General features: G+C 35.2%; 1 protein-coding gene across 1 annotated transcript in view; it reads left to right on the top strand.

Annotated features, from left to right (window-relative positions):
• The first annotated feature begins 728 nt into the window (after positions 1-728).
• LOC139701585 (zinc finger protein 678-like) overlaps positions 729-13,120 on the top strand; it is a 47,045-nt gene continuing 34,653 nt past the window's right edge. Inside the window, 1 exon segment of the mRNA XM_071600689.1 lies at positions 729-770. Within this exon segment, the coding sequence (XP_071456790.1) occupies positions 729-770 (42 nt within the window).

The raw sequence follows: 13,120 nt of genomic DNA, 5'->3' as shown, positions 1-13,120 counted from the left end.
AGACTCTGTTTTACCCTGAGACTTAATATCATGTAAGAAATGCTTCTTCCATGGGAAAGTCCCAGTGTTAGACCAGGACACAAGAAAAGACCACTGACTCCAATTAAAATCAAATTAAATCAAGCTTATTATTTCGACCGACTGGGCTGCCTCTCCCTCCCAAAATGGCAGGAACAAGACAGCAGCAGTAGCTTTCCTGCAGCCCAGCTTTATATCCCAGAAAGTTACACAAAGAGGGGTTACAGATAACAGAACTCTGAGGGACACCTGGTGCAGCAGATCTCTCCTGTTATTTGTAGATAAACAACTTAGCAGGGTGGGAATGTGCCTAGGAGTGCTCTGTGGTTTTTTCCAAGGACAAACGTGATGTCCCTTTCTTGGACAGGCTTTGCTCTGAGGTACAGGCTGGTTTTTCATTCCCCCCTTTGTCTGGAAACTTGGGAACCAATAATGGTTTCCTCAGTTGGGGGCATATTTGGGCAGGCTCTACATCTTGGTAAACAATAATCCTCAGGGTACAGTCTTCAACTTCCCAGACTCACTTAAAATTGGCCTCCTAGATCCAACCTGACTCGATTTACCTATCTACACTGCCTAACCATTTCTGGCTTTATTTCCCCTAATTTTAGAAACTTTATTGCTGTAAGGAGAAGGGGTGAGAAGGGGCGACGGCTCGTTCTGCCTGCTTCAGAGCTAAAAATAGGGTGTCAAACATGAGGGGACTCGACATGGGGGACGACGACATGGGGGACATGAGTTCCCTTTTAGAAGTCAGTTCCATTTGAGGTCTGGTTGGGGAAAAACAGGTTGTCATCTGGGGATGGGTGCTTCTATGAGAGAAACAAAAACCATGAGTACTGAATAAGTGTTGTAGCAGCTGGAACATGTCACTGTACATAAGTTCCCTCACCAAGCTTTAACATCCCCAGTTACCAGGACTATAAACATAACATTTAACTTTTAGTGTTACAGATGTCCTTCCCCTTAAGATACAGTTTAATAATTTATGTCATCTGATCTTGCAAAATCCTTTTACTAGTATGACCTGTGTCTAATAGAGAAATATTTAATTCTGTTACTTAGGGCTGGATAATCATACTAGCAAACACCATGCCTACATGTGTAGGTTAGGAATATCTGTAGGCCTCAAACTAAAAACTACTCTGGCAGTTCCTTTTAATAGTTATCAGGCATTTTTGTCTGAGAATCTCTTTTGCAGCCTCTAGTTTACTTATTTTTGGAAGTTACATTTAACTATTATTATTATTATTTAAAATGCCCAGGAATAGCTGTGTTTTGGTTTTTACTGTCTTTTCTAGGTGTTTAAGATGAAGCAGTCAAACTGACTTTTGTTTCTATCTATTGCTATCAGTCAGCTGAGTTTCCATGGGAGTCCTGGGGGAACTTTACGGCAGCTTCTCAGTTCTGCTAGTGCCATTTGTGCTAGGATGGGTCCAGACCTTTCTTGTCCATGTGGCTTCCCTTGGAAGCATCAGGGATGTCTCCCTTCTCTGATGACCCTCCTCTTCACAGCAAATGCACTGATTGGCTTTCTGTTCTCCAGTGGTCTCATTAACCTCCCTGATCGGGAGGTTATGTGGCCCAGAGTTGCAAAGCTCTTTAGAGATGTCCCCTGTTCCCTGGATTCAGACTGACTCAGAGGGCAAGAGCCAAATATTGGTTTTCTTGGCCCTTTTAATTTAACTTTAATTTTAAAACTTAATCTTAAACATCCAGCAAATGAATTTCAACAGCCTTATATTAAGAGTACTGGGCTTTAATGTCTATCTCTCTATCCTGTAGGTGATAACTCATTATCTTAAATCAACCCAGGTTGTGAGTTCTTAAAGCAGTACCTCTGTAAAACATTAACAGGCAATCCTTAGACCATTTATAAGAAAACTACAAAATAAAATTATCAAGAGTAAAAACATATTTAGTTCATGCAATAGCTACCTTGAATTTTGGCAGAGTTATACATTATAATCCCCTGTTTGAGATCCTAGTAATCTTGACAAAAAACAACTTTTGGACACAACTTTAAATGTACTGAAATCTGGCCTACTTCTTTCATAGTCACTTTCACATGTAGTGAGATGGGACATAGAGCCTTATCTCAGGTAAGGCAAGGTTCTTTATAAATCTTAAGTACTATAGTTCTGAAGCTGACCTTTGCTTTTTAGACATCATTTTATAAAACCTACATAAATTGTTGCTCAAGTTCACATGTATATTAGCTAACACAATATAATATCACATCTAAAACATGAATTAAAGAAAGGCTGAAAGCTTTTAAATTTTGTAGAAAAGTAGCAAAGTATTTTTGTGTTTTACAATAAAACCTTCACACAGATTAGGCTCTCATTAACTTAAAAATACATCTAAATTGTATCTCAGTGTAAAAAGTAACATAGAACTTTTACATATCTTATTGACAACAAGTCTAGTTATAGAACACAAATGATATAAATAAATATCCAACATGTTTTTTAAGCCCAAAATTACCATACAACTTTAGAACATCAGCTTGATATAATGGTCTTTTGAAGCTTCTACCTTACAGACTTGTATACCTGGAAGATATGAACACATTAATAGCACCACAATTACATTGATGTTTTTATATTAACTAAGTTTAGCTTTTAAAGAAATAACATTACAATATTGAAAAATAACAGTTGTTCTTTAACCATAGTTGTATAATTTTTAATTTCTTTAAGATTACTTGCTCAAAAACTTACACATATAACCAGCTTACACAAACATTCTTTATCACTTACTTAAACCCTCTTAATTACTTAATCACATAGACTCTCTTATACAGAAACACATTTTCCCTCTATTAAATACATACCTAGAACCTTCTAGTTTCTCTTTTCCATCTGTTAACCTCCTTCTGTTCACATTTTGAAACAATACTTGTAAATTTTTGAATTTAGGCAGATTATTTCATAGACATTGCATCAACATTTTATTAGGGCCTTTTTTGAACACCTAGAAAAACTTATAAGCTTAATTTTAAAGACATCTTTACTTTTATCTGTTTACCCAATTTAAATTGAACCATTTGAATCATGTGAATCAAAGATATTTGGATCCATTTTTTAAAAATTTTTCATGAGCGCTCCTCATATATCTGCCAATTGTCATATAACTGCATGATATATGGACATACACACATACAGACATACAGACATACAACACATAACACAAGTGTAACACATAACACAATAGTAAAGGCCTTGTAGCTTTTTCTCAGGTGAAATCTCCATTGCAATGTTAAAAACTCCACAGTTGATCAAAAATAGAACTGATCAGAAAACATTAACTTGTCTGTAGGGTCAAAATCATGAGCTCAAAAAAATAGAATTAAGAAAAAGCAAAAGTCCTAGAAAAAAAAATGACTGGCCAGTTATTAGTAGATACCACACAATTTATTTTTGGTTTAATCTAGTTTGAGTTCAGATAAAAGACACATTTACTTTTTTTTTTCCTTGGGCCTCAGATCTGTCTCCTACTGAGCTCCAGGCTTCTTCTATTTGCATTTCAATTTAAATCCTGCCTGAGGTCTGGAAGGAACAAGAAAAACTGGAATTCTGAGGAGAAGCCTCATGCCTAAGGCATTTTAACCATAAGTCACAATTTTCAGGTTTGGATGTTGGAAATTATGACACAAGTTTAAGATACAATTCTCAAAATTTCATACCTTTACATCTTCCTACACTAGAAAAACTTGCTCACACATAACTGAAAATAGGATCTAATTTGATAATATAAAAGTTACCATCAGAAGAAATTCCTTTAGGTTCATTAAGCTACTTTCTTTGTTCTGAAGTTCCCAAAGTAGTATTAAGTTACATTAAATTACCTGGAAAAAAATTTCAAAAGAGAACCACACACTACCATGTATATCCAAAATTAAGCTTTGAAAATTTTCAAGACTGTTGCTATTTAATGTCATTTTAATAAGCCAGACCAACGTTTCAATTCAACACTTTTTTTTTTTTCCTGAATCTTACACACTGAGGGGAACAGATATCATATCATAATTTATTATCCTTGCCCAAGTTAATGTACTGGTACACCTAGTGAAATCTTTTCAGGATACCCAGTTCAAAAATTGATGAAAAAATAAAACTAAATGATTGAGAGTTACTTGCCAACTTGGAAGTAGAGTTCTTTAATTTTCTATCTAAGTATTTAAGTTTTCTGGCATGAATTATCTGAAATCATAAACTGAAAAATTACCTAAACCCAACTTTTAACTGCAAGATTGTACAATGCTTCAAATACCCATTCAGATACCAGATTGTTACAATAAAAAAATCATCTTTTAGATACACATTCAGCCAAGATCATCCCCAAGAAACAATCTATAATATCAACATATTACTGCATTCATTGTCCCTTTTTTAAGTAGAGAGAGGTGGAGTAATCCTTAAAGTGCAGGCAAGAAAGAGGGAGTTCCCCAAAGCAAAATTGCTTCAGCAGCTCCTGGGAGTCCTTTTACTTACAGGATTAGTTCCTCTGGTTTGGTCGGACCCCAGGCACCAGGCACTCTCCATATCTCCTAACTTTTCAGTAGTCAGCTCCCCAAAAGTTAATCTTCTGCTTGCAGTTGTCTCAAGTGCTAGGCTTCCCCAAGAAGGCAGAGTGGGAACTCCTCCCTGGGGTGTCAAAATTTGTAATTGAAAATTTGGTTCCAGTTCTTGAAGCCAATTAATGCCGATTTAATAATGAGGACAGGTTTTTAAGAAAAGTTAAAGCAAGATATCAAAGTTCTTAGACCCCCAGCAGGCATTTCCCTCTGCAGTGGGTGCACCCAAGCCAACTACAGGAAGAAAAGAAAACACTGCTTCCCTAATCTCACTTAACAAAGGGGAGTAAAGTTTACCAAAGTTCTTTAAAACACAGCTAAAACGAGTGTAAAAGGTGAGAACAGAAAAGCTGTTCTATTGACTTTTGGTCCCTTACAGGAGAAGCATACTAGGGACATTCTTGGGCTAAAATTTAGCTAAAGTTACCTCCACACATCTAAGGCAGATTGGAACTTGGGACTCTGCATCTATCCAAAGTAAAACAATGCCATCACACTTAACAGAGACACAGACAAAAACACACAAAGACATAGATTCCCTTTTCAGATTGTCAAAATAAACGAAAGTGGGTGCTGGCCCCAAGCCAACTGGGGCCTTCCCTTCAGACAAACGGATTGGGGGAGCATCCCCTTCAGATTGGGTCTGATGACCCCAGATTGGGAGATTAGTTATCTTCCCAGGGTGTTGGGGTGGAGATAGACAGGACAATAGAAACAAACACACATAATACAAATTCACAGCGCGTTGTGGATTGCTACCCAGAAACTAAAGGCTCAGGCAGACCGCAGATCCGTCAGTTACAAAATGCTTTACCAAATACTTCACAAAATACTTTACTACCGGCAATCCACTCAGAACCCAGAAAGGGGCTGGGGACGTCTCCCACAAACCCCATCGGCTGCCCTTTGGTGCGTCCACCTGGACCTTTTGCTGACCTCACAACACAAAACCAGAACCTGCATGCAACCAAAGTTCAGAACCTTACACATCAGCAATGCCTTTATTACCGGCTGGGTTTTCATCACCTCTCGATCCGGGTGTCCGGGTAGGCTTATTAGGGGGATCCAGGATGAGCCCCCAAGACCACCAGAGACCCAAGATCTATGTAAGCAGCAAAGAGGTGTTTATTTCAAGCTAGCTTGGTCCTCCGCGCACACACACAGCAACTGGTGATGCTGAGAGGCCCCGAGCCCAGGGTTTGCAGCAGTTTTATACATTCTTTTGAGAGGGCAGGGACTTCACATACATCACAGCAAAACATCACACACCATGGGAAAATCAAATAACAACTCTAAAACATGATTAGCACATTCACTGGTGGGAACAAGTTGGGTAGGGGTGATTGGTCAGTACAAAAGGAGTATTCATTTGAACTGATTGGTTTAAGCCAAGAGGCATGTACATGCTGAACTACATGGTTTCCCCACTTGTTATCAACCACCATAAACTACTGGGAGGGTTATCTGGCATCCCAGGTATTTCCCTGTCTCATGTTTATCGGTGGCTGGTAGGGGACTGCTATGGGTCCCCACCTAGCCTGACTGAGTCAGGGACACCTGGTGCAGCAGATCTCTCCTGTTATTTGTAGATAAACAACTTAGCACGGTGGGAATGTGCCTAGAAGTGCTCTGTGGGTTTTTCCAAGGACTAAGGTCATGTCCCTTCCTTGGACAGGCTTTGCTCTGAGGTAGAGGCTGGTTTTTCACAGTAATTTCTATAGGATATGCTACTGGTTGAGGAATATCTTATACATTAAATACATACACAAGAATATTAGCAATTTGCATTCCTTATATAATTCAAGATAATTTGTTTTTTGTCCTGATCAATGCTGTGTGATTTCTTTGTATCTGATCTTAGTTTGTATTTTTCTAATTTGTTAAGATGTTGAGAGGTTTTAATTTTTGAACATTTTTACTACCAAAAGTGTCATTTACTTTTTTATTAAACATGCTTAATTTTATGTGAGGTAATTAGTTTTCCCACTTTGTCATTTCTCTTTACATGTTTTTGTTGTTGTTGTTTTGTTTCATTTTGTTTTTAAATATTTTATAATTTAGTTTGGGCTAGACAAATTACCCTTATGTTATTTATTTATTGATATGGGGTGCTTAGGATGGAACCAAGGGCCTCACATGTGCCAGGTGAGAGACCTACCAATAATCTACCACCACAGCCCAACTTTAAACTGTTTAATAAAAAAATTATTTTAATGTTGCCCAAATTATAAGTTTTTAACATATTTGTGTAGCTTTTTGAAAATAAATAACTGCTCTGTTTTGTGGTTCTTGAGATTTAAACCAAAGCTGCCATTACACTCATTAACATTCCCAGCCTTTTTTATAATCTTATATAGAGACAGTTTGTCAGCAAGTGGCCCAGGCTGACCTTGAAATTTTAATCTTCCTGCCTTATTATCCCAAATATATGGCATTATAAGCATGCACTATGGCATTTTCAATATTAATCCATTTTATTCATGCTTGAGATTGAATACAGGGGCACCTGACAAATGAATCACATACCCAGTATTATTTTATATGTTATTTAGTGACAGGTTCTCACTGAGTTTCTTAGTGACTCATTTTGGTGGGGGTTGCATTGAACTCACAATCCTCTTGCCTGAGTCTTTAGAGTTTTGGGAATTCAGGCATGTGCCACTCCATTTAGCACAAATCCCTTGTTATAGTTTTGACAGACATACATTAGGTATTGAAACTAGGGGTGGTATACCCTTAAGCCACAGCCATATACCAAGGCCATTTATTATTTTATTTTGAGACAGAAACTTACACATGGTGGTCACAGACTTGCTAAGTTGTTCAGGCTTTCTTTGAACTTTTGGTTCTGCAGACTCTGCCTCACAAGTCATTGGGATTATAAGTGCAATACCATTCACAGCTATATTTTATTTTTATATTGAAGTATATATTACTTCTGAAAATGATTTTTTTCTGGTATTAAGAAAGCATATAATATAGTTCCCCCCCAAAAAAAATCCCCTCATCCCTCTGGTTTTTCTTTGAAAATAATGTCACATTTCTATTTCTGCAAAGCACTGAAAAATTTCTCTAAACTATATTTTTTTTTTCTTTTTCTTAATAAAGGTTCTCTGTTACTTACACAAGTCTATTTATTCATATTATTATAAGGTATATACTTATTTCTATAAATTCATAGTATAAAACAATGTGTGGTAAAATCATCTGCTGTTTAGTGATGTACTTTAATAAATATAATATTTAACCTAAACATTTGCTAATACAATAATCTAGATGTCAGTATTTACTATGACATTTATAAAAAAAATTAGAGTGCATTCCTTGGAATGTTTTTACATTCCTGATGATTATATAATGGTATAAATATCCTGAATGTTAACTTCTCTAATATTGGTTTATGTGTTTATTTATATATTTGTTATTTGAACATTTTCCCCTTTGCCAAGCCTGATTTATATTTGGTCTTAATCTTGTTTTATGAATACTTGATAAAAACACATTATTTCAAACAGCTTAAGGATTTATCACCTGGGAATAATTCCATCACAAAATATAATGTGCCTCTTGGTCAACTAAAAGCTGTGTCAAAACTACTCTTTGTTCCTATACACACCTTAAAATAGGACTTCTCTCTCACTCACATATGTTTGAGAGAAGACTAACTTCCCATAGCAGCATTTAATAAACCTAGATGAGTTTCCATTTACTAGCCCACTATTATTTTTAAATTGTTTAAATTCTTGACCCTGAAAATGTCACTGATTACTTTTCTCTCTCTCTCTCTCTCTCTCTCTCTCTCTCTCTCTCTCTCTCTCTCTCTCTCTCTCTCTCTCTCTCTTTCTCTCATATAACAGGTATAACCCAGAAATCCTTTCCTGGTAAGAAACATCCTCAGCCCTTTATAAATTTTTTTTTATAGAAAAAGGGTTTTGCTGAGTTTCTTAGCGCCTCACTAAGTTGCTGAGGATGGCTGGCTTTGAACTAGAAATCTTACACTCACAGCCTCAGAAGACTCCAGGGTTACAGGCATGCACCCCTGCACAAAACTTTTGATACTCTCTTTAAAATACTCTGTTACAACTCTAATAACTGAAATTGCGTTTACATCACTCATTTCAAATGCACTAATATATTACCAACTAAAATATTTTTGAAACAAATTTATTGAATGACTATCATTTTATTCCCAGAGTTTATTCTGAAAATTATGATTCTTAATCTATCACCAATCCCCACAATTCCAAGAGTATTTAAGGCAGAAAAATAACAATATTCATGACTAATTATTTGGGCTGTGGGCTCAATCAGCTTCTTAATAAGGAGATTGGCTGCCCTCTAGCCAAGGTTAAAAACTGGAACAAATAGTTTTTTGAAAACAAAAAGGAAAACTTCATAATAATGTTTTCACTTTCATGTTGAGGTTATTTTTTTGCACAGAAGTTTTTTTAAGTTCAATTTATTATTTTTTTGAAGCATAACTAAGACTTCACAGCTAAATCTTATTTATAAATATGTAATTGTTTTCTTCTTAATTTTTATAGTTTTAACTCTTACATTCTAGTGTAAGATACATTTCATGTTAAATATTGTACATAATCTCATCTAAAATCCATTACATGAAACATAAATATTCATTTATATCAATTTTGCTTAAAGCAGAGACTACTAATTCTCCATTTAGTTTTTCTGACAAAATTGTCAAAATTACATTGACTAGAGATGTGGAGTTTACTTATATACTTTCAATTTTTTTCTCATTATTGTATTGTCCAATTTTATTCATATATATATATATATATATATACTACCTGAATTTTCAAATAATTATAATGCTTAAGGTGATAGGATATGTCAATGTCAATAAGATACACTATGTAAAAATAAATAATTTTTACTTAATTTTATGAGACATAAACAAGAACAACTAATAAGAAAAATTAAAGCATAAAATTTTTAAAGAAAAAAAGAACCTTTTTTTCCTTGTACCTGGCAATGAACCTAGGGGCACTGCACCAGTGATCCACATCCCCATACCTTTTTATTTTTATTTAGAGACAGAATCTCTCAAAGTTGCTTAGAGCCTCACTAAGTCGCTGATACTATCTTTCAACTTATTATTTTTCTATCTCAGCCTCTTGAGCCACTGGAATTTTAGGTTTGTGCCACCATTCTTGGTTAGTATAAGTATTTCACAAAGATGAAATATCATTCACCTGTATTACTGGAAATTATTCTCACTTATTAACAGAAGTGTTAGTAATTTAAAAACTTTAGGATAAATGTGGCCTCTTTAGTTGATAGCTGAAACTGAATTTTCATCTCTATATCAGGGACCACTATTGGGACAGGGGTGGCTCTACCTACATCAGGTGTGTCTTACAATTGATTTTTATTTAAATTATTATTTTTTTTCGTTAATTTGTTTTCATTTTTTTTCACTAAAACTCATATTTGGATTTCTTTCTATTAAATGTTTATAATAATTATTGCAAATAAATTTAAAATGGTATCCTATCGATGCATATATATCATAATTATGGAATGTCCTTTCCTTTTATGTCTATTATAAATTATTTGTATTGACAGAAGTTTCATGTAGCTTCACATTCTTATATATAAAGGCCCAGATGATATTCTCATCAGAGTTCTAGTGCATTCTTTGGTATCTTGTTTAAAAGTGCTGTGTTCTTCTTCACTCTCTTTTATGGGTTTTCAAATTTTTATTTTTAGCACTTTTGGGATACAGATGAAGTATTCTCTTTCTAGAATTTCCAAAGAGTGTTTTATCACCATGCCTTTTGAATGCATTGTAGTATTTTCATAAAAATGTATTGTTGATTATTTATTTTCTAAATTGAGACATCAATCATTACTCAAAATTATTCCAAGTCCTTTCTAGAAGCTTCAGAAGGACACTCTTGATTATATTATTCCCACCATTGATGTACACAATATGGACACAGATCCTGCTTTTTTGGTATGTCTCTATCTAAAACCTCAGAGAGTAAGAGAATTTGCATGTAGTGCATTGTCTAGTGGAAATCTTGGATTTGGAGTTATGCATAGTTGATTCTGAATTCTACCTAGTCTGCTTAATAGCTGTGGATATTTGAACACATTGTTTTCCTTCAAACCATTATATAAGCTTCATGTATAAAATAGGTTAGTATGATATAGAGTGCATGATATCAGCAGTTTTTCCTTCTTTTATGTATTTATACACTAGGTATTGTGTTTTTTATCTTCACCTTTTAAAATTCAGAATCTGTTTCTAAGTCCTTAGATCTAATATTTCTTTTTTTTTCTTTTTAATTTTGGTGGGGGTTTGGAGTACAAGGGATTGAACTCAGTGTAACTTGAATATGGAACCACATGCCCAGCTCTATTTTGTATTTTATAACAGGTAGGATCTTACTGAGTTTCTTAGTTACTTGACATTGCTGAGGCTCAGTTTAATTTTTTTACCAATCCTCCTGCCTTAGTCTCCTGAGCCACTTGGATTATGGTCATGCATCACTGTGCTTAGCATTTTTTATTTATTGTGGCTCATAGAAACCTGTAAAGATGAAAGTGAATAGTATAATATCTACTTTCAAAAGGTCTTGATTTCTTTTGATTTTGCTTTTCAAATCCTCTTGTGTCCAAATTAACAAGCCCATATTCAAGGAGGAATTATCAAAGCAAAGAATTAAGGTGCCCCTGGTGAGGATGATAGCTAAATCTCTGAAGTTCAGCACTTATCAGGTAACTATTTCTACTAGAAAAAATACACAGAAGACCAGTATGAATTAATAAACAGATCATTCGTGATCTAATAAGCTCTAGAGTGACTCATCCATCAATTATAATTGGAAACCAGGATTCTGTCACATACTTTGAGAAAATTCTGTGGAAAACAGCAGTTGCCTTATTGGTATTGTTTTCCTTTTACCCCACATTAAGTCTGGACAATTATTGAGGTGCTATTAGCTTATGCAGACATGTATACATGAGATTTATGCTAAAACTCTCACAGTACCTCATACCAAGTGAGGAAACAATATCACAGCCTAGTCATTAGGTCAAAGGCTAAGTTTCAAAATAAGATGTTTGTCTTTAATATATTTTAGTTTTAGAGTCAAGGCTGTAAAAATATATACCAAAATGAGACATAATACTCTTGGAACTCTCTCTTTTATGCTGTCTGACATCTAAAATGGGAATAAGTCTGTGTTCAGCATCAGAAAAAAAAATTATCTTTTGGGCCCTGTCTTGTTTGGTCTTCCTTCTCTTTCTGAGGGCAGTGCCACTCTTGCTGTTTTGTTTTGTGGAAAAGCATTGATTAAAAAGTGTATTCTCACACCTCTTGGAATGAAGGGGTTCAGGTTATTTGACTCCTCAAGGTTAGAGGAGCCATATTCTCAAAATGGAATGTGACCACTATGAAATAAGATGTGCTAAAGCCTTAAAATAGTGGGAGTTGTGAGGATGCAGTTCTAAATACATATATTTTTATTAGTAAATTTATATTTTCACATACTAATAGTATTCTTGATATATTCATTTTTTGATTAAAATAAATTTCAACTATGTCTTTTTTATTGTATATACTAAAATAGTATACTACACCTGTGCCTAACATATTATTTGTATTGGACATTAGGGGAGTGCTTCCCAGTTGAGAGCTCTAAGTGGCTTTTTAGTAAATGTACCCAAGGACCTGCCTAATCTTGTCTCCTTCTGGCCTCATTCATTCCTGGAGTTGATGCCATCTACTGTCATTTGGAGAGTAGGCTCAGTGAATTCAAACTAAGAGGGCAGCAGTTTCCAATCAGGTGATCTTGGATGATAATTGTTCAATCCAACATATGATAAGTACAATAGGTGTGACTTACACTATCTTATCGAGTTTTAATTTCTGGAGCTTGCCATTCTTTCAGATTCATTTTTAGGCTTCTTTCTCAATGTTCAGGAAACCCAGGATCTGCTTCCACCCAGATGATAAAATATCTATTGGGAGAATGCAAGGCACCCTGAAAGCCCGGAAATAGTGACTGCAAGGTATTGAGACTGTATCTGTACACTGGAAAGGGAGACCTTTTGAAAGAAGTTTCAAAAAGCAATTGCCATGACTAAAAGTGTTTTTGGTAGATGGAAACTACAGTTTCAGCACATGCAAAAATGACTCATAGAGAAGTTCATTCTCAGTCTTCTCTGGCTTATTCAGTGGGAAATATGTCAGTAACTGAAATTCTGGACATTCTGTCCTATCCAATCATGGTAACTTCAGGCATGGTGTGAGGCGTATGTGGACAGCTTTGTTCTGGAAGCATGACATCTCCTCAGATTTTGTAGTACTGATTGGCATGATCAGCAGGAGAGAATCCCAAATCCAGATGTATTTTTTTTTTCTGCATAAAAGTGTTGCTGGTATATAGGTGACTGAGTTGCTTCTCCTGAGCTTTCTATATGTCTGAGAAGCAGGACCTCAAATTCAGAGTGATGGACATTTCCTTTAGTTTAATTTTTTAGGGTCTCAGA

This window comes from Marmota flaviventris, chromosome 13 (assembly GCF_047511675.1).
Source record: "Marmota flaviventris isolate mMarFla1 chromosome 13, mMarFla1.hap1, whole genome shotgun sequence".
In the NCBI taxonomy this organism is placed as follows: Eukaryota; Metazoa; Chordata; class Mammalia; order Rodentia; family Sciuridae; genus Marmota; species Marmota flaviventris.
Note: the sequence above shows the minus strand (reverse complement) of the source record. Positions and strands in the feature narration are given on the sequence as shown.